Here is a 19,199-nt window from a genome sequence, read left to right on the forward strand (position 1 = left end):
AAAAAAAAAAAAAAAAAAAAAAAAGACTTCGAGTTAAATAATTCGATTAAAATCTTTTGAAAAATTAATTGAATTAAATTATAGTCCTATTGTCTTGATAATTACTTAATTTATTTAATTAATTAAACGGCGTTGTTTTTGGAGGTTCGTTGAAATTAAGGTACATTTTTACGAAATGGATAGTACAAGTGTTTACTAACTTTATGAAATCAGTGGGCACTGAAATTCCAATCTCTGACCAAATAACTTTGACCAAAGTTTTGCTTTATTTATTTATTTATTTATTTTACTTATTTTTCCATGAATCATCTCCCAAATCTGACGGTCTGGAATTAAACAATTTGCTGTAATTTCATGATTTAAATCTCCATTCCTTTTAATTCGTTAATTATTATGGGTATAATTTAAATTCAGATAAACATTGCATTAAATTAAATAATAATTGAATTAATTAGCTAATCCATGTGATTTTTTTTAAAAATAATTCTTTAAATTTGACTAAAATTCACGATTTTCAAGCCTCACCTCATTAACATGAATATATGCAAATACATGCATAACATGTGTGGCTACTTTTAGTACGTTATATAATTTGTTATTCCAAAAGGAATAATCCCATTTTCTTCCTAATATTGACAAACTTTCAATGAAATTATAACCATTCACATTTATTTTTTATGCTCAATTTAATGTCATCTTAGACAATATTTATTATTAAAAAAAATAATTATTTTACTGCGCATAAAAATATATATATTCATACGCCCACTTAATTTCTAAAAATTTTAATACAACCACATACAGAGTATTTAGTTTTAATAACTCTAAATACTATTATTAAAGTTTCAAAATTAACTAATTTTTTTTTTTATTATAAGTAAAAAAATATTTGTGTATGTTGAAAATATGTTTATATTAAGTGTCGCAGGTAGAGAATGATCTCATTTATCTAACGGAAAAAAATGTTATCTACTCTCTCCTATTTCCTGCCTGTTAAATGTAATTTAATCAATTTTATTTATTTTTGTTACCGAAACTCAAATTCATAACCTAATTTTCTTATATATCAAAAAAAAAAAAAAAAAAAAGAGGAGAAATGAATCATAAAGAAACCACGTGGGAGGTGCACATGAGGTAGTTGAAATAGTTATTTATAAAACAAAAGAAAAAAAAAACAGAAAAGTACAGAGTGTCAAGCATTTATTATCCCAGTGGAGAAAAAGTATTTAATTATTATAATTATAATTTATTATCCACGTCGTATTATAATTAAAAATGATTATTTTAATTTTTATAATGATTTGAGATGTAATAGATTACGTTAAGGAAGGGAGAGGGGCATAGATTCCTTCCCAAGCAACAAATTAAAAAAATTATGAAATTCGGGATAAACCGTCCAGGAACATATCTCCATCTTATCAAGCCTATTTTCGTAAATATCTTCCCATTGTAGGGGTAGTCCCTTCATTTGCAATTATGATCCGCCATATAAACCCTGATGGCCCTCCGCGGGCTTCCTTATTTGTCGTCGCCTTCTCCAGATGTTGTTAACAGTTCCGTTTGCAATTGCATAACTTGTACAGCAAGCGTTTCAGTTTTTTAGCTCTCTTCGATCAAGGTGCGTACTAATTTTTCTTTGTTTCTCCACTGAATCTCTGCTTCTTTATAATTTTTGTGTTTCAACATTTACTGCTTACTGTCTGTCGGCGGGAGATTTTGGCGGTCGCCTTCACTCTCTGCATCGAGTTCTTTTTTTTTTTTTTTTTCTTTTTTCCTTTGAGAATTATGTTTACTATTTGGAGTTGGTGTTAATTCGTGATAATTTGGTGTTTGGCGAGATGTTTCTGATTAAGATCTTCTTCTTCTTTGGTTTTTCAATGTGGTCTTTGCTTCGTTCGAAATTGGATGAACAGTTCTTCTTTACTTTTTGGATTTGGACTTTGTTGCGCTCTTTGGTTGCGAAAACGCGTGATGTATTCGTGTTCTTCTTTTCTCAGTTCCTTTATTATTTTTCTTTTTCAAACTCGTTGATCGTTTTTTTTTTTTTAATTTTGTTGAACGTGATGCCTTCCAAGGTAATACTAATTGCCGCGAGGAACTTCAGCTTTTTGAGTTTAGAAACTGAAATTGCGGAACCTTCTTTTTTTTTTTTTTTTTTTTTCTGTTGTTGTTGTTGCCTTCTGTTAATATTCTTGATTTACCGAAACAGCTTAATAGATTATTTTTTTTATTTCTTCCGCGTGTTTAACTTTCGATTGAGCCGTGGCTATTTCGTGGAGGATATGCGTATTATTTTTTCTGATAATTGTATATTATGTGAAGAACTGGTGTTTGTTGGGAAAAACCTCACACTGATTCATCCAAATATCTGTGTGAATCATTCTGCCTTGTGGTGGTTGAAATCGAAAGAGATCTTCTATCTCTTCTCTATTTTTAGTAAGCACGATGACTCTTTTCTTTCTTCGTATTTGTGAAGGAAATACTGAAAACTTCATCATTTTTCTCAAGTTTTGTTCTTAAATGTTGAAACGTTGTATTGTGGCTCATTTCGTATGAACTTGCTTCTGAGGATTCGAGTTTTTTTTACCCTGTATTTGTGATCATGCATCGCTGATTGCGTAGGATCTAATTTGTTCTGAATATGGATTCACTTTTGAATTCCTTTTTTTTTTTTTGGTTCAATAATGTTTTCTCTGTAGAATTTATTTTTGATCTGTTCTCTGCAGATTTGAGGATTCTTTTATTCCACTCCTTGTGCAAATCATATAAGAGTTTTGAGTCCTAAAATATCTGCCGAGGGGTAGTTACTACTGAATCATACAACATATCTTGGACTAGAGTCCATTGAACCAAGTCCTGGAAGCTCTTGCAATACCAATTGCTATAGTGGCCAAGATCTTCTTGCTGTGGGCTTATTTCTGATTCTTAATGCGAGCGTCTCAGAATAGCCAGGCATCGTCTGGGATCCATGAGATGCATCACCAGTCTGTGCAAAAGATAGATCCCTACTATTTATCACATTTACACGTATTGAAAAACAATGTTTCTCCTGACGCAAGCAGCCAGGGAAACAGTGTTAACTTTTCTTCCTTTAAGGATCAGTTCTTTACTCTGGAATCATTTCCGGCTACTGCTGATCTGAGTGCCTGTAATTCCCCTTCTGCTGTAAGTGGTCTGTCTTCCAGGAGCCCCTTCTCACCTCAAGGTTCTCAATCATGCTCCTCAGATCAACCCCATTCCTTTGACAACACATGCGGATCACCACAAAGTGGATGCTCAGTGACTGATGATGATAACGAATTAAAGTACAAGCTGAAAGAATTAGAAATTTCTTTGCTGGGGCCTGAATCTGATATTGTGGATAGCTGCTACTGTTCTTTCAGGGGTGGGGCACATCAAGATGCTTCAGTAGCAAGGTGGAACTGGAATCAAGTGGCTGAGATGATTCCTAGACTAAACCTTCGGGATACGCTCATCCATTGTGCCCAAGCAATTCATGATTCTGATCTAAATGTGGCAACCTTATTTTTGGATGTTTTAGGGAAGATGGTTTCTGTCTCTGGTGATCCAGCCCAGAGGTTGGGCGCTTACTTGTTGGAAGGGCTTAGAGCGAAGTTGGAACGATCAGGGAGTGCAATATACAAGGCCCTAAAATGCGAAGAACCAACAAGCTCTGAACTCATGTCCTACATGTCTGTTCTATTCCAAATCTGCCCGTACTTTAAATTTGCTTACACCTCTGCCAATGCTGTCATTTGGGAGGCCATGGTAAATGAACCGATAATCCACATAATTGATTTCCAAATCGCACAGGGTAGTCAGTATATACCTCTCATCCATGATCTTGCTAATCGGCCTGGTGGACCCCCAGTTCTTCTACGCATCACTGGTGTGGATGATTCCCAATCATCTCATGCACGAGGAGGGGGACTTCACCTTGTGGGACAGAAGCTAGCTCAGCTGGCTCAATCAAAAGGAATTCCCTTCCAATTTCATGCTGCTGCAATGTCCGGTTGTGAGGTCGAACGTAGTAATCTTAGAATACGACCTGGAGAAGCGTTGGCCGTAAATTTTCCTTACGTCTTGCACCACATGCCAGATGAGAGTGTGAGCACACAGAATCACCGAGATCGGCTTCTAAGGCTAGTCAAAAGCCTGTCACCGAAAGTAGTAACTATTGTTGAGCAGGAATCTAACACAAACACATCCCCCTTCCTTCTTCGTTTTCTAGAGACGCTGGATTATTATACTGCTATGTTTGAATCAATAGATGTAGCTCGTTCGAGAGACGACAAGCAGCGAATCAGAGCGGAGCAGCACTGCGTGGCCCGAGACATAGTGAACATGGTAGCTTGTGAGGGATTTGAAAGGATAGAACGTCATGAACTCCTTGGCAAGTGGAGGATGAGAATGAAGATGGCTGGTTTCACTTCATATCCACTGAGCTCCTCTGTAAGTGGAGCCGTCAGGAATTTGTTGAGGGATTTTAATGGGAACTATAGACTCCAAGAAGTGGATGGGGCTCTCTACCTTGGCTGGAAAAACAGAGCAATGGCAACCTCCTCTGCATGGAGATGAAAACCTGAAACTCCGTTGCAACATTTTAGAGCATGGAGCGATAATGACCCGTATAGCTTCGTAGAATGTGAGGTCAAGGCTCTTACTGTTTGTAGGACCCCAAATCTTGAAACTTGCTGTAAATTTCAGACTTTGGCGAAAGAATTTTGTCCTGGTAGTACCGTATTAAACCTCATAATTACAAAGATAACTAGTTTTATATCATATCTGATTCCATTAAGGAGGACGGTGTTTGGAGCTTTGGTTTGGAATTAAAAACCTAGAGTTCCTAAAACTCTCATGGGATTGTTGGGTTGGGTGGTTCTTCTGGTGAGGCTTTGACTGGGTTTGGTTAGCCTAGCATAGGTATCCCAAGTTTTACCTGTAGTTTTTGTTGATTGATTGGAACCCTTTCGTAGTACTTCAAACATGTCTCCTAAAGACAGTCATCACCCGTTAATCTAAACGTTTTGACACTTGTCAGTTTGCTCATCGACATGGTCAAAATGTCCTATATCATCATCTCAACTACGAGTCAATTAGGGATGTAGAATTCTTCGTAATTGGTGATCATCATCAAGGTTTGGTGCAATTTTTAATGTCATGTTAAAGACTGATAGCTATATTATAATACCATAGAAACAATTCATTTTTTAGGCGTTTGGCATTGGTAACACTTCCTCGAATGCGTATAAATTATTTATTTTTTAGGTCTTTGGTAATATAAATTATTATGTTGGTAAAATAACTTATAAGACCAATATAATATTTGATTTGATCAAAACCTAAATTTGGGTTGGACTAAATGGGATTCGGAATTATATTATCAATCCTCACCCAATTTCCATTTACATGCGTACGTTTCTATTGACTTAGTATGTTACATAAATAAATTAAAAAAAAAAATCTTAAATGAATGAGATTGAAATTTCAAATTATTGGCTGACAACCTTGGTGGCCAAACATAGATTTGATTTTAGAACTAACCCAATCCAAATCCCGACTGATAACGGGGGCTGATCTAAGCAATGCTTATTAATATCCAAATGCTAAGATTCGACGTATTTGTTCGGATATACTAAGAAATTACCTCTCTCTTTCTCTCTCTAACTGCGCTCAAAATGAATAAACCCAAATGGTAATTAGATGTCGAGAGCTGATTCGTTCAATCTTTGCCGTAAAATCGGCTCTGACAGCTCTCTTGTTTTTCATTTTCTGTACAAACAGCAGCAGCAACAACAAAAACAACCACTTCCACGTTTGTTTGTTTGTTTGTTTATTCTCCTCCTCTTCCATTTATCCCAAAATCAAGTACGATCAAAATCCGGGTTCTATAAATTTCCGTGTTTATTGGTTGATCTCCACGTTCATAATCACGTTTCAGCTGTGTTAATTCTGTTCTGTTCCCTTTATTTCAGAAGAATCGATTAATTTCAACGATCCGGTTGAAAAATGGAAGAATCGGCATCGCAGAGGGACAAGGAGAGAGAACGACGCCGTATAAGGGACAGGGAAAGAAGATCGTCGATGACCGTAGAACAGAGAGAGAGGCATCTCGCAAGCCGCCGACGAAACTACCATCTACGAAGACTGAGATCTCGAAGCGTAAGAACGACGAATCCAAGCGTTTCGTCACCAATTGAAATGGCTGAAACCAATTCGAATCAGACAGTCGCAGAGACTTCCATTGCAGAGCTTGATCTGCAACGAAATGGGCTTACGCTTATTGATTTCAACCACGAACAACAGTTGACGTCTTCCGGTGAGCAGAATGTGTTCTTTAAAGATACCCAAACCGTGAGATAATTTCTCTCTGAGTTAATTTTGTTGCGAATTGTTTCAATAGGTTCCGAAACTTTGGACCCAAAAGCTGAAATTCTTCAGGGGAGGGTTCGTTTGAGTCATATTCGACGACTTGCACGTTCAATTGGGATTCACCAAATGATGGATTCCATGGAAGAATCGACTGGAAATTGCAAGTCTGAGGATCATAGCTTGGAATGTGATCCAAGAAGATCTTCGAAAGCATTACGGCTAAATCGCGTCAAGCATCTCGCGAGAAAGATCAATTCTTCTGTGAAGCCATCTGCTGCTGATGAATCACAAAATCAAACTGCCATTGCGGGCAGTACTAATCTCTAAGCTCTCCATCCTCCGTTTTATCGATCAAAATTCAAATGGAGGCTTTATACGATGGAGGATTTCGTTTATAAGCATCATCGACATTGATTGCCGAAATGGGAATCAGATGCGGTTACTAATGAAGCCTCTTGTAATATGTTGCAAATTAAAGTGGGCTTACTTTGGTTTGTGTTGAATTGTTTGAATGAAGGAAACAAAAGAACACAAATTGACCGACAATGGGACAAACAGAGGCTGGGCGGATTGAATTTGGCTTAGAAGTAAGCAGAGAATATTTTGCTGTTCATAATGTTGTTCTTGAAAGATGAACATACGTCAGTGTTTCTAATAAAGATATTGCGGAACAATACTAGTTGATTGATTTTGTTCCAAGTGAGTGGTTAAAGAATTTTGCAATGCTAACCCATATAAGTATTAAATTTTGATATCATTGTGTTGCAAAGAAATGGATTCTGAAAGAGCTGATCTATTGAGGTTCAAAATGGTTGCAAAAAAGTACAATAGTTTTTCTCAGCCAACATCAAGCTTAATCTTCGTAAAGAACTTGATAAACAGTTAATCTATGAATAAAATTCTTCATGAAGTAAACCGGCAGAAGAAGAACGCCGCCCAAATGCTAACACAAATTTCTTCTTTCAAGACTCCTAACCTGTGAACAAAAACAACAAAAACACAGCAAGAATTTGCTACACATATCATCTAAAAAGGTATGCCTCAGAATAGCGGATTGACAGCAAGGCTTGAATAGCCATTCAGTCCCGAAAGATGGTATTTTGTTAACCGATATCATCATAGGCATTGGATGGAAATCTAACGAAAGAATATGAAAGATTTGAGGGTTGAACAAAGAATATAGGTCTCATGGCCAGTCCCAAGAAGTAAAGGCAGCAACGCTGCTCAACAAGGCAATGGAATATGAGACCAGCAGTCGATGGAGGCCCCAAAGAGGAGCCATCAACATCAACCGGAATTACTCTGTGACGTTAACTTTGGCACTATACGAACATAACGTGTTCGCTCCAAATCTAGTAAGGGATTGGATCATAAATCCCCCGTCACATAAACACAGCAAATTACACAACATCAATAAAATTGTCAAAAACAGCCATTGAAGAAATTGAAATGTACGTCTCATGGCATGTCCCAGGTGGTAATGGCAGCGAGGCTGCTACACAAGGCGATGGAATATGAGACCACCCATGACGGAGGAGTTCCTTAAAAAGGAAGACCGTCAACGTCATTAGGCATTCTATACGACGTTAACTCGGAACTGTGCAGAAATAGAACAGGTCTGCTTCCTCTTAGTAAGATACTTCCTCGCAGAAGTCTCCCGTCGCATTTAAACATCCACAAAGGCAAAACTCGAATCAAAGAATAAGAACAAGAATCATCTCTATGAAACACAAAAACATTTAAGAACAAAAATCAGAACAGATTATCGAAACAGAAGCCTCAATTCAATCAAATCCAGATTCCGCAATACCGTGGAAGCGATGAAACTGCTAAATCCGAACTCAAAAGTGATCGAAACATATAAACAAACGTATAAGGAAGAATTTAGAAATCACCGATTGAAGAAATGCCGCTGCAAAAACCATAAACCCTAAACCCCCAACAAGGGCTCAGAAAAGATGCGGGCGGTACAATGGATGAGAGTGAATGAAGAGGCATCGCCGTCGTGGTCATATATAAAGGAGAGGTTGGAAACTGTAGACCGTTGGATTGTCATAGAAATAAATCTCGGCCTTTCAATTGTCTAGGGTTACATGCCGCCATGAGATGGGGGTATAACCGTCCATCCGAGTTTATACTTTCCAAAATTTCATTTAAAATTAATTTCCTAAATTTAAAATTAAATAATTGTGTCCAAATAACATGTTTTTAGCTGTCAAATATTTCAAATCTCCGTACCCATATATATAATAAATAAAAATAATGAAACTTAAATTATCTAAATATTTAGTAGATGAAAAAAATTAAATCATAATTGAGTGAATAATACACATTAAACTAATTCGAAGGTCACCATTGTAATTGTAAAATTAAAATGAATTTTATATTTAAAAAGTGTATACCTAAAAAAAAAATTGGATCATAGGGCATTCGAGTCTATCATTTCTGTGGATTTCTACATGATTTCTCCTGTCCCTTCTGTCCAATGGATTTTGAATATAAAAATCATTTTTTTATTAGTCCATAACCGGACCTAGATCAATATTATGAACTCAATACTGTAAATGAAAGTATTGTTCTCGTTTCTACTCTTCAGTCACATTGTTGTAACAACGATATCAATATGTAACAACAATATCAATATGAAAATATTTGGCACATGGGGCCATGATCTGATATTAATCTATCTTTATTTTATATGGATAGAAAATATCTTATCTTTGTCTTATTCAAAACCCCTTCTCTCCCACTTTTCTATCTCACTCCACACCTTGGAAGGCACGGTTCTTATAGAGAGAGACACTTTCACATCTTCTAAACCCAAAATGGCAAATGGCTCGAAAGAGGAAAGTTCCTTTTTTTTAGGGTACCCTGGGAACAGATCAAGTGGAGAATGGGATGGGGTCCGTAGCTCAGAGGATTAGAGAACATGGCTACGAACTACAGTGTCAGGGGTTCGAATCCCTCCACGCCCACAACTGTCCAAAAAGGGAAGGACATTTCCATAATAATTAGTTAGGGAATATATTTGGATATTCGTAATCAATTAATGTTTTAGGTATTAGTGGGTAGTTTTCAATCCCACCTCTATTTTTCATTCTTCAGGGTAATAATATTCATTTATTTATAGCCTTATCTAGAATGTTATCCTTCCAAACATGGATAGTTCCGCCAGTGAAGGCAAAATCAAATCCCATAATATAAATTACTTTGGAGCGAAAGTGCATTCAACAATCAAGCAAAAAAGAAGCCATTCAAAGTCTGAGCACCAGAAAGTAGTGTGAAAATAACCGGAAAATTCTCTGTTCAAACAAACTATGGAAGAGAATTGAGTGTTTGCGCTATCCACAATCCTCTCCGTGAAGAAGGGAGCGTTTCAATTTGGTAAGATTCATGTTTATCCGGCCCTGTTATTGGGTTCTGGGAATTTTAATTTTATATCGCCTATGTTGTTGTTTCGTGCCGTTCATTTCATGAATTTTTGCTACACGTATTACATAATTCATCGTATTTTCCAATTTGGGATATGGGGAACTTCAATTCTCTCCCATTTAATGCGTCTTTTTTGAATGTTCAAAACTTCATAGGAATCTTAACCCCAATCGAAAATTACGTATTTACGCCTCTTTTTGGCATCTTTGTCTATATAAACCTCCATCAGCCACCATTGTTGAGTAAATCAGAAAAGGCCACATGCAGTGAAGCTTCTGAGTTGAAGCTAGCACAGAAAGGTGATGCCTCTTCGTTATCTTTTCTCCTCCTTCACTGTGGCTGGTGGGTTTGGATGATTTTAACAATGGAAGAAATTTTTGTGTGTTTTTTTTTTTCGTTCTTTGTCCAGATTTTCCCTTATTGGAACATTTGATCATCCAAAGAACTTGAGTCTTTGTTCCTTGTTGTTGTTGCTGCTTCTGGATTAGACTTGGTTTGACTGTTTCCTCGGATTAATCTGAAAATCTGCTGAAGAGGTTATTATAAATTAGATGAAGAGATGATGATGGATTTGAATTTTTGTGTTTCGTTTGCTTTAGAGATTCATGCAATTTGTCGTTGTTATAGATTGATTGCTTGTTTTTTTTTTCTTAAACATCTGCAGTTTGTTAATAGACCTCTAAAACTCAAAAGCCATTTGAAGAGGGTCATTCAAAATGGTGGAAGGAGATGCTGTAAAGGCAGACAAGGCAGAGTTTTTAGAATGTTGGCAGACAACATGGAAGACACCTTACATTATGCGCCTTGCTCTGTCTGCTGGAATCGGCGGTCTCCTTTTCGGATACGATACTGGTAATTCCCGACCTCGACCTTGACCCCGACCCGGATTGCATAATGATATTCTTCTTACGTTTTTGTTGCATTGCATTGCATTGCAGGTGTGATCTCTGGGGCTATGCTCTACATTCGAGAGGACTTTGAAGTTGTTGACAGGAAAACATGGCTACAGGCAAGTCATGCTTGGGCCCTAAGTTGTTGCGGGTTTAAGTCTATTTTAAGTAATGCTTACTTTGATCATTACAGGAAACCATTGTAAGTATGGCTGTAGCAGGTGCTATTGTGGGTGCTGCAATTGGTGGCTGGATGAACGATAAATTTGGTCGAAAAAAGTCGATTCTAGTTGCCGATGTCGTGTTCTTCCTTGGTGCTATTGTCATGGCTGTTGCTCCCTTTCCCGGGTTCATTATCGTTGGGAGACTTATAGTAGGTTTTGGGGTCGGAATGGCATCCATGACTGCTCCTCTTTACATATCAGAAGCTTCCCCTGCTAGGATTAGGGGTGCTCTTGTCAGCACTAATGGATTGCTAATCACTGGAGGACAATTCTTTTCCTATCTAATCAACCTGGCTTTCACTAAGGTAAAATGGGACTTCCTTTTTGATGGTTCAAGTAATGAACTGTGAATTTTATGTTCTTATTTTCAGTTTTTTAGTTTGTATCTATCTTTGTTGCAGACAAAGTTAACATGGCGTCTGATGCTTGGAGTAGCAGGACTGCCAGCTTTGGTTCAGTTTGTTTTAATGTTGTCACTGCCTGAGTCTCCTAGGTGGCTTTACAGACGGGTAAAGTTTGAAACATTCTACAACCTTTTCCTACGAGCTTCCCAAACAAGAGTATTAGTAACTGTTTAAACTTTCTCATGCCCATTTCTGTTTAGCTCTTATCAGTGTGCATTAGAAGTATTTGTAAGTAGAATACTACTTCAGTTATTCTTAACTAGTGTAACAACCTGCCTTCAATTATTCATAACTAGTGTAATAACTCGAGCTCACTACTAGTAGATTAGATGTAGTCCACTTTGGCCCGTTTTAAAACGCATGTGCTAGGGAGAGGTTTCCACACCCTACAAGGAATGCTTCATTCCCCTCTCTAAGCGATGTGAGATTTCACAATCCACCTCCCTTGAGGGCCAACATCCTTGCTGTCATACCGCCCGGTGTCTGACTCAGATACCATTTGTAACAATCTGAGCCCACCGCTAGTAGATATTGTCCGCTTGGCCCATTACGTATCACTGACAGCCTCACGATTTTAAAACGCTCCTAAAGGGAGGTTTCCACACTCTTACAAGAAATATTTTGTTGCTCTCTCCAACCGATGTAGAATCTCACAACTATTTAGAATGCACACCAAACACACACATTTGATGAATCATTTAAGTTCTAACCAAGGGCATTTTGATGGAAGATTTGCTTTTCAGAGTGTACACACGTTTCTAGTTTTTACCATCAAACTTACTGAAACGTATTTTTCCTGATGATCAGGACAGAGTAGATGAAGCAAGAGGCATACTGGAGAGGATATATCCTTCTAATCAAGTTGATGAAGAGATGAAATTACTGCATGAATCTGTAGCAGCAGAAAAGGCAGAAGGAGCAATTGGAGATGGAAGTATAATAGCTAAAGTTAAAGGAGCTTTGAACAGCCAAGTCGTCCGAAGAGGGCTCTACGCCGGGATCATTGTCCAAGTAGCACAGCAGTTCTGTGGTATCAACACTGTCATGTACTACAGTCCAACCATCATCCAGTTTGCTGGATTTGCTTCTAATACAACAGCCATGGCGCTTTCTCTTGTTACTTCCTTTCTCAATGCTGCTGGCACTGTTGTAAGCATGATCACGGTCGATAGATATGGGAGAAGAAGACTTATGATGATCTCGATGATCGGAATTATCACTTGCCTTGTGGTGTTGGCCGGAGTGTTTTTCCAATCTGCTAGCCATGCTCCAGCCGTCAACGCCTTGGAATCCACTCACTTTGGAAGTAACTCTACCTGTTCAGCCTATATCTCAGCTCCAGACGCATCCTCATGGAACTGCATGTCATGTCTAAAACAAAATTGTGGTTTCTGTGCCAATGGAGATAGTGAGGTAAAAGCATCTACTTCCTTTCTTTTTCTTATTGCTTTAACAATCAACAGAAACTGATAAGTTGTATGCTGAACGAAATATCAGTATCTTCCTGGAGCATGCTTGGATTTGACAAAGGCCGTAAGGGGCAAATGTCGGTCGAGCCACCGCGTATGGTTCACAGAAGGCTGCCCGAGCAAAATCGGCTTCTTGGCTGTGGTGGTATTGGGGCTTTACATCATTTCATATGCACCAGGTATGGGAACAGTACCATGGGTGTTGAACTCTGAGATTTACCCACTAAGATACAGAGGAACTGGAGGAGGAATTGCTGCAGTTTCAAATTGGGTTTCAAATCTGATAGTGAGTCAGACATTTTTGACATTGGTGGAGGCTCTCGGGGCTGCTGGTACATTCCTGCTGTTCGCAGGATTCTCGTTGCTTGGATTGGTTGGTATATATTTTTTAGTACCTGAAACTAAAGGATTGCAGTTCGAAGAGGTTGAAGAGCTACTCAAGCAAGGGAAGAAGCACAAGAGCAGCAAAGGCCAGAAGGAAGTGTTAGCACAATGATTCTTGTATTTTGTTCTGTCTTTTAGGTAAATCTTCAGCAGAATTGACATGAACTTGTATTTAACTGAACTTCCTTGTGAATAAGTTTTGGTAAGTTGGAATAAATTGTGCACGACAACAATGCATGATTGACCATTATTTACTTCAGCTGGAAGACACCGACAGTTGGGTCATCTATCTTAAGAAACTGGTTTTAAGAGGGAGATTTTTGAATAGAAATAGCAATGATCCACAGCACAGCAAGCAGCGACAGGACAAAAACATACCTGCTCAGCCAGCTAATAATTCACCTCTAAACGACAAGACATGGTAAAAGACTACAACCCTACAAAATATTTCTAAATCTATGGTGGGGCATCCGCCGCACCACACACAGCCTGTGCCTTTGCCTAAGATGATGTTCCATGTTCATGCAATTGCAAGAAAGCAAGAAAGCAACAAAGAGAGATTTCTAACCAAAATCAAAGCATGAAAGTGAAGTTTCAAGGAGGAGAAGAAGAGAAGATATTAACTTTTGTGCTGAGTATCCAACACACTGAATTTACAAATTTTGTGCACTTCCCAGCACAGCTTTAATATGTGAAAAAAAGATGATCAGTTCCACAGAATCTGGGTTCACCCATACAAGACACGCCCAACCAGAATTTCATCAAAACCCAGAAAACTAAACCTACTGATATCTCAGAACCTAGATCAAAATCATACATCATCTTCTCTAACCGTCAGTTTTTGGCTTTACTAACTGCACTATATGCTCCATTCTAATCATCGTTCTTCCAACATTCTCAACCACACTGTACAAACCATCTAAAAAAACCACTCCCTATATACAGCAATCAGGATACCACTACTTGAACTTGATAATACAATTACCTTCTGAAAAAACCCAGTTCAGGCCTTTTGTTTTAAGGACTTGATGAGGATGCTTCTTGTCTTGGTTCTCTTAAGTAACCCAGAAGAGTCTCCGCCTGCAAAAGAATTAGCAACTTTCCATCAACAAGGTGTTCATTTCTTAGAATCAGTGTAATAATTGGTGACTGATCAGTTTTTGGTAATCACCTTATGCTTTGCTCGAACGCTTCCAGTCTGTGATAGTGCAACCAGAGGTGGAATTCCCCCCTCCCTTACGAGCAACCCTCTATTTCTTATACTGTCAACACACAATTGCAAGAGTGTCAACACTGCAAACTCTTTCCCTTTCACCGACCCATCTTCAATTGCTTCCACAAGTGCAGCAATTCCATTCTCTTCCACGATCGCATCCTTTCCCCCTTGAGTCGCTGCTAGGCTACTCAGAACTACCATCGCCTTCTCTGCCAAACCCGTGCCTTGCTCCGCTACCAGAGCCACCAATGGCTTCACAGCTCCAGCAGTAACGGCACGCTCCTTGTTTGGTTTGATCGAGCAAAGCTTGTAGAGCGTCGTGAGCGCGTCCTTTTTCCCCCTATTCGATCCATTCAATAGCAGAGATACTAGTGGTGGGATGGCCCCGCAAACCCCAATCGAAATCTTGTTTTCCTCCAACAAAGCGAGGCTCATCAGAGCACACGCCGCATTCTGTTTTGAAGTTTCCGTGCCAGTTTTGAGCGCATAAACCAGCGATTTTATGGCTCCAGAATTCGAGATTATAACCTTATTAGACTCATGGAGTGAGAGATTCAGCAGGGCGGTTACAGCGTGCTCTTGCGTCCATGGATCGGTAGATCGAAGCAGAGGAATTAAAGCAGAAACGGCGCCGGACTCCCCAATGAGTACTCGATTATCGGACCGATTCTTCGCCAGAAGCCTCAGCTTGGCCGCCGCAGATCGCTTCACCGCAATTGACGACGACTGGAGCCCATCGATGCAGATCTTGACAGTCGGCTGCAGATCTTCGGGCGAAATACTCTCAATAATCTCAGTGGAGAAATTCTCCCTCTGCAGAAATCCTAAGCACGGCTCTGGCTCTGGCTCTGCAACTTCACCTTCTCTTTTAGGAACAACCGCCATGGACGGTAAATTTGCAAGTCTCTGCAACTCTCCCGAAATATCACTGCTACAAGCAGAGAAATCACTGAAAGCATGAGAAAGTTCAAGAAAATCCTGTTCCTGCTCAGACGATTGGTTAGCCCACTTAGGGCTACGAGATGCCAACTCGCCAAGCCTGAGGTCGATGACAGAATCAGTAAGATTCTCAGAGACGAAGCCGGATTTTCCAGCCACCGACCCATTAAATGTGCAGCTATTATCATCTTGAAAGAAATTAGAGCGAATAGTGCGCATAGAACGGCCAATGTTCCTGCTAATTCTACTGGAAGTGGTAGAAGACGGACTGTAACAATTTCTTCCCAAAGGAAACCGATTAGAAGTGGAATGAGAATCCTCAAGCGACACCATTTCCAAAAGCAGAACTATAAATCTCAGTTCAAAACCCCCAAAATTCTTCGATAGGAGTGCGAAAAACTCCGTCTGATTCTCAAGAAAATTTCATGGCCGGAAAAAGAGAGAGAAAGAGAGAGGAATTTGGTTTCTGAACGATTCGAACTTCGGCGTCTGGGTTTCGATACAGCTACGAGGCTGTGAATGGCTGCAATGATCACAGGCCATTTTAATAACCGAAACTTGGGCCACCCTCTTATCTCATCGGACCAAAGAGGAGGGTCTGACGTGACAACCGTCACAGCTCCCTGGCCGTGGGGTATGGATTCCATGTGTGGGACCGTCGGCAAGTGACCAAACCGACGTCGTTTCACTCCAAATCACACAAAATCCCATTTATAATTTTAATTCCTTTTAATTAAAATTTTCTGGTGGCGCAGCTTTTTTATTTAGACCCAACGGACTCGGGTGAAGGGTTCACACAGTTGTGTAATGGGTATGGATCTTACGTGGCAGAATCGCGTCTGGGAGTTTACGACAATAGTCAGCATACAGCTGTAACTTCAGCGCTGAAACTAACACGTGTCCGCTTAACGTTACGCCGCATCGTATCCCAGCCCTCGTTTCCTTTAAGGTGAGGCGCATCCACACGTGCCAAGGAATAAACCGTCAAATACGCGCGTACTTGACGGCGGAAGGAATTTTACCGTGGATAAGGGATAGCCGTAAGTAATGCCTCGTTTTACCTGGGGTAAAAATAAATTATAAAATATAATGAAAAATATTTATAATAATGTTTGTATTTTATTTAAAGTCGTACATGTCAATGTAGAAAATCAAATATGACTATTGTACTTTGAATCAAACAGCGTGTTGCTAGGTGTATTTTTCTGTATAATTATTTAATAAAACTATGCTTCAAAATAAATACAGACTAGACCATTCATTATATTGCGTGGATTTTCTTTTTAAACATTAAAAAATAAAAATAATTATTAACATTTTATTTGGTATATTAAAAACCAACTTTTTTTTTCTAAAATAAAAAAAGTGGTCTCGCTTAAATTCCACAAAGCTTTACAATTATTTATTGAATTTCTCTTCTAATTTATCTCTTTTATTTAGTTTATTTCGTTCAAATAAAATATGAAAATTCAAAGTGACGTGTACGTGGCAGGTAAATGGAATTATTCATTTATTATGTCATATGGGGGAGATTTTTAATTATTAAATACCTATATCCACTCTTTTTCATGTAGTAAATTCATATTTTGGTGTCACGTCACATATTATTTTATTGACGAAATGAATTATAGAGCAAAGGGCATGATTTTCCTCTATTAAATTAATTTTCCATTTACCCTCGAAAATAATATATTAATTTATGTGAGTTTAAATAGGGAAATTAATTAATATATATATATATATATTTGGAAAAAAATGGTTGGTAATATGGGTTTCTTAACACGGACGCTTACAGATTGATATGATATAATCAATGGGGACATTAAATGTAAATTTATGAACAAAAAAAGAACAAGCACCAACTACATAATATTATGAGATTAATTATTATAATTAAGTGATTTAATTGTATTATTTGGTGCGGTTTTGGTCAACCTGCTTAGCTGTCAATCACTCTAATTGTACGGTGATTAGGACACTTTTCTAATTAATCAACGTGGATTGAGATTTTGTTTGCTCCCATTCTTGAATCATGTATGTAAAATAAATATTTATAATCTTTTAAAATTAAAATGTTTATTTCCAAAAAATAAAAAGAATAACGCATGGAAATTATGTGGTTCTTTTTAAAATTATAAAATTTGTTTTTTTTTTATTTATAATAAGAGTAATAATAAACCCAAATAAACAAATAAATCAATATATTGAAATAGTGTTTATAAGCTTAATCAAAAAATAATAATAATAAATCAAATAGTTATTATATGGGACGTTCCAAGTTCATCCGTATTTATCTTAGAATAATCACGAATATGTAACAGAGTAGAAAGGTATTTTTCAAGTTTTAATTTCTTTTTAAGGATATTAACCACATTTTTGAAAATTTAATAATAGTTTTATTTTATTTTTTAAACAATAAAATTAGCGGAAAGGTATTTTAAAGATTTTTTTTTTTTTTTTTTAAAGTTTAAAGAGAGTTTTTATTGTATTTAAAATTTAAAAAATTTAAATATATTTTTGTAGACAAATCACATAATTATTTATTTATAATATGAACCCAGTTTTTTAGCACTAAAGAAAGGAAGCATATGAGGAAGTAAGGTAGTGTGAGAGTTTAGGTAAAAAGGGTTGATTATGAAATTTGAGACCCATAAAGTTTGGTGATTTCATTTATAAGAACACACATTTTTTTTAATATAAAGTTTATATAATACTAAGTTTTGGAGTCCACTGCTCACAATGATTAGATATGAATTTGGGCATATATGTATATATATATATATATATATATATATAATAAGCAACCATGTGCATACGTGACAATATTTTATATTTTTTAACTCTTTAATTGACCATAGTGTTGGACTGGTTGGTTAGGCAAAACATCAAATATATTAAAATTAAATGGATGGTTCAAGAAGTCCTGGGTTTGTTTCGAACTTTGGTCCATAGAAGTAGTTGATGGGTTTGGTAAATTTCTCAAAATTATAGCATCATTTTTATTACAATAATTGTGTGCATGTAATTTTAATGTATTTTAAATATCTTTTATTTATTTATTTATTTATTGAGCCAAAAAATTATATTTTTATTCCTTTTGAATAAATGAGAAAAATAATAAAGTATATTTTTATTCTTTTTGACTAAATGAGAAAAATAATAAAGGACGAGAAAGAAAAAGGTAATTTCAAAAGGAAAAGCAACTTTTTTTTATTAAAAATTAAATAAAAGACAAATCTAAAATAAACTTTATCTCGAGCATATTTTTTTTTAATTTTATTTTTCAAAGTTTAAGGGTATTGATATTATTTTTAAAAAATCATGTCTATTTTTAAAATGGGAAAGATATCAGACCCTTTCATGAACTAGAACCGTACATAAAACGCTGAGGTAAGTGGTTAAGTGAGGCCGGAAATGGTAAAAGGAGGTTAATTCTCCTGGCCAATCTCTCGGGTGAAATGTCTGGGATGGCATGTGCATTCCGAAATCTTTCCATCCGTACTGTTCGTTAAGTATTTATTTTTTTTTTTTTTGTATTTAAAAAAATTTAACTAATTTTTTAAGTTTTTTAAAATAAGATTTGAAAGTTTATAATATTTTTTTAAAATAAAATAGTAAGTACAGGTATTTTTTAAATTTTAAAGGTTAAAAACATATAAAAATTAATATTCTTATTATAAACCATAATTAATTTAATATATAAATCTATTAAATAGATTCTAAATAATTAGAAAGAAAAAATAAAAAAATAAAAAATAATAAATAAATTATGTTGTTTAACTTTTTTTTTTAAATCAACGACTCCTTCAATCCCTGAAGATCTTGTAATGCCCTCTATTTAAATTTGATTTCAACTAATTAGATTTTCT

At 36.8% G+C, this 19,199-nt stretch overlaps 4 protein-coding genes and 1 non-coding gene across 12 annotated transcripts; 3 read left to right on the forward strand and 2 right to left on the reverse strand.

Annotated features, from left to right (window-relative positions):
• Positions 1 to 1,508: 1,508 nt before the first annotated feature.
• LOC111478143 (scarecrow-like protein 13) lies at positions 1,509 to 5,049 on the forward strand. Of its 3 annotated transcripts, none has more exons than XM_023122269.1 (2): positions 1,509 to 1,618; positions 2,727 to 5,049. In XM_023122269.1, the coding sequence occupies exon 2, from the start codon at positions 2,929 to 2,931 to the stop codon at positions 4,576 to 4,578; it is 1,650 nt and encodes a 549-aa protein (XP_022978037.1). In that variant the 5' UTR covers positions 1,509 to 1,618; positions 2,727 to 2,928; the 3' UTR covers positions 4,579 to 5,049. The 3 variants fall into 3 exon arrangements, with proteins under 3 accessions (XP_022978037.1, XP_022978039.1, XP_022978038.1); XM_023122271.1 differs by lacking the exon at positions 1,509 to 1,618 and adding an exon at positions 1,648 to 1,973; XM_023122270.1 differs by lacking the exon at positions 1,509 to 1,618 and adding an exon at positions 1,993 to 2,436.
• Positions 5,050 to 5,504: 455 nt separating this feature from the next.
• LOC111478702 lies at positions 5,505 to 7,066 on the forward strand. Of its 2 annotated transcripts, none has more exons than XM_023123113.1 (3): positions 5,505 to 5,868; positions 5,976 to 6,319; positions 6,404 to 7,066. In XM_023123113.1, exons 2-3 carry the CDS (start codon positions 6,010 to 6,012, stop codon positions 6,697 to 6,699), a joined length of 606 nt encoding a protein of 201 aa, XP_022978881.1. In that variant the 5' UTR covers positions 5,505 to 5,868; positions 5,976 to 6,009; the 3' UTR covers positions 6,700 to 7,066. The 2 variants fall into 2 exon arrangements, with proteins under 2 accessions (XP_022978881.1, XP_022978880.1); XM_023123112.1 differs by having other exon boundaries at positions 5,506 to 5,952; positions 5,989 to 6,319.
• Positions 7,067 to 7,408: 342 nt separating this feature from the next.
• Positions 7,409 to 7,498, reverse strand: LOC111478900. The gene has a single exon (XR_002717566.1). It is a non-coding gene; the product is annotated as a small nucleolar RNA SNORD96 family (small nucleolar RNA).
• A 2,045-nt stretch (positions 7,499 to 9,543) lies between these two features.
• LOC111477913 (inositol transporter 4-like) lies at positions 9,544 to 13,434 on the forward strand. Of its 5 annotated transcripts, XM_023121906.1 has the most exons (9): positions 9,544 to 9,756; positions 10,034 to 10,103; positions 10,214 to 10,340; positions 10,469 to 10,656; positions 10,743 to 10,813; positions 10,888 to 11,223; positions 11,320 to 11,427; positions 12,130 to 12,735; positions 12,820 to 13,434. In XM_023121906.1, exons 4-9 carry the CDS (start codon positions 10,521 to 10,523, stop codon positions 13,285 to 13,287), a joined length of 1,725 nt encoding a protein of 574 aa, XP_022977674.1. In that variant the 5' UTR covers positions 9,544 to 9,756; positions 10,034 to 10,103; positions 10,214 to 10,340; positions 10,469 to 10,520; the 3' UTR covers positions 13,288 to 13,434. The 5 variants fall into 5 exon arrangements, with proteins under 5 accessions (XP_022977674.1, XP_022977673.1, XP_022977672.1 ...); XM_023121905.1 differs by lacking the exons at positions 10,034 to 10,103; positions 10,214 to 10,340 and adding an exon at positions 10,432 to 10,445 and having other exon boundaries at positions 10,494 to 10,656; XM_023121904.1 differs by lacking the exons at positions 10,034 to 10,103; positions 10,214 to 10,340.
• Positions 13,435 to 13,777: 343 nt separating this feature from the next.
• LOC111477914 (U-box domain-containing protein 4-like) lies at positions 13,778 to 15,973 on the reverse strand. The gene is made up of 2 exons (XM_023121909.1): positions 14,347 to 15,973; positions 13,778 to 14,255 (listed from the first exon to the last, which is right to left on the reverse strand). The coding sequence occupies exons 1-2, from the start codon at positions 15,661 to 15,663 to the stop codon at positions 14,193 to 14,195; spliced, it is 1,380 nt and encodes a 459-aa protein (XP_022977677.1). The 5' UTR covers positions 15,664 to 15,973; the 3' UTR covers positions 13,778 to 14,192.
• Positions 15,974 to 19,199: the final 3,226 nt, after the last annotated feature.

This window comes from Cucurbita maxima, unplaced genomic scaffold (assembly GCF_002738345.1).
Source record: "Cucurbita maxima cultivar Rimu unplaced genomic scaffold, Cmax_1.0 Cma_Scf00004, whole genome shotgun sequence".
In the NCBI taxonomy this organism is placed as follows: domain Eukaryota; kingdom Viridiplantae; phylum Streptophyta; class Magnoliopsida; order Cucurbitales; family Cucurbitaceae; genus Cucurbita; species Cucurbita maxima.

Coding starts and splice junctions, on each gene's coding strand:
- LOC111478143 (XM_023122269.1), top strand. CDS start 2,929: ATGCGAGCGTCTCAGAATAGCCAGGCATCGTCTGGGATCCATGAGATG.
- LOC111478702 (XM_023123113.1), top strand. CDS start 6,010: ATGGAAGAATCGGCATCGCAGAGGGACAAGGAGAGAGAACGACGCCGT. Junction 6,320..6,403: donor ACAACAGTTGACGTCTTCCG/GTGAGCAGAATG, acceptor TTGTTTCAATAG/GTTCCGAAACTTTGGACCCA.
- LOC111477913 (XM_023121906.1), top strand. CDS start 10,521: ATGGTGGAAGGAGATGCTGTAAAGGCAGACAAGGCAGAGTTTTTAGAA. Junction 10,814..10,887: donor ACAGGAAAACATGGCTACAG/GCAAGTCATGCT, acceptor TGATCATTACAG/GAAACCATTGTAAGTATGGC. Junction 11,224..11,319: donor TCAACCTGGCTTTCACTAAG/GTAAAATGGGAC, acceptor TCTTTGTTGCAG/ACAAAGTTAACATGGCGTCT.
- LOC111477914 (XM_023121909.1), bottom strand. CDS start 15,663: ATGGTGTCGCTTGAGGATTCTCATTCCACTTCTAATCGGTTTCCTTTG. Junction 14,256..14,346: donor GCGTTCGAGCAAAGCATAAG/GTGATTACCAAA, acceptor ATTCTTTTGCAG/GCGGAGACTCTTCTGGGTTA.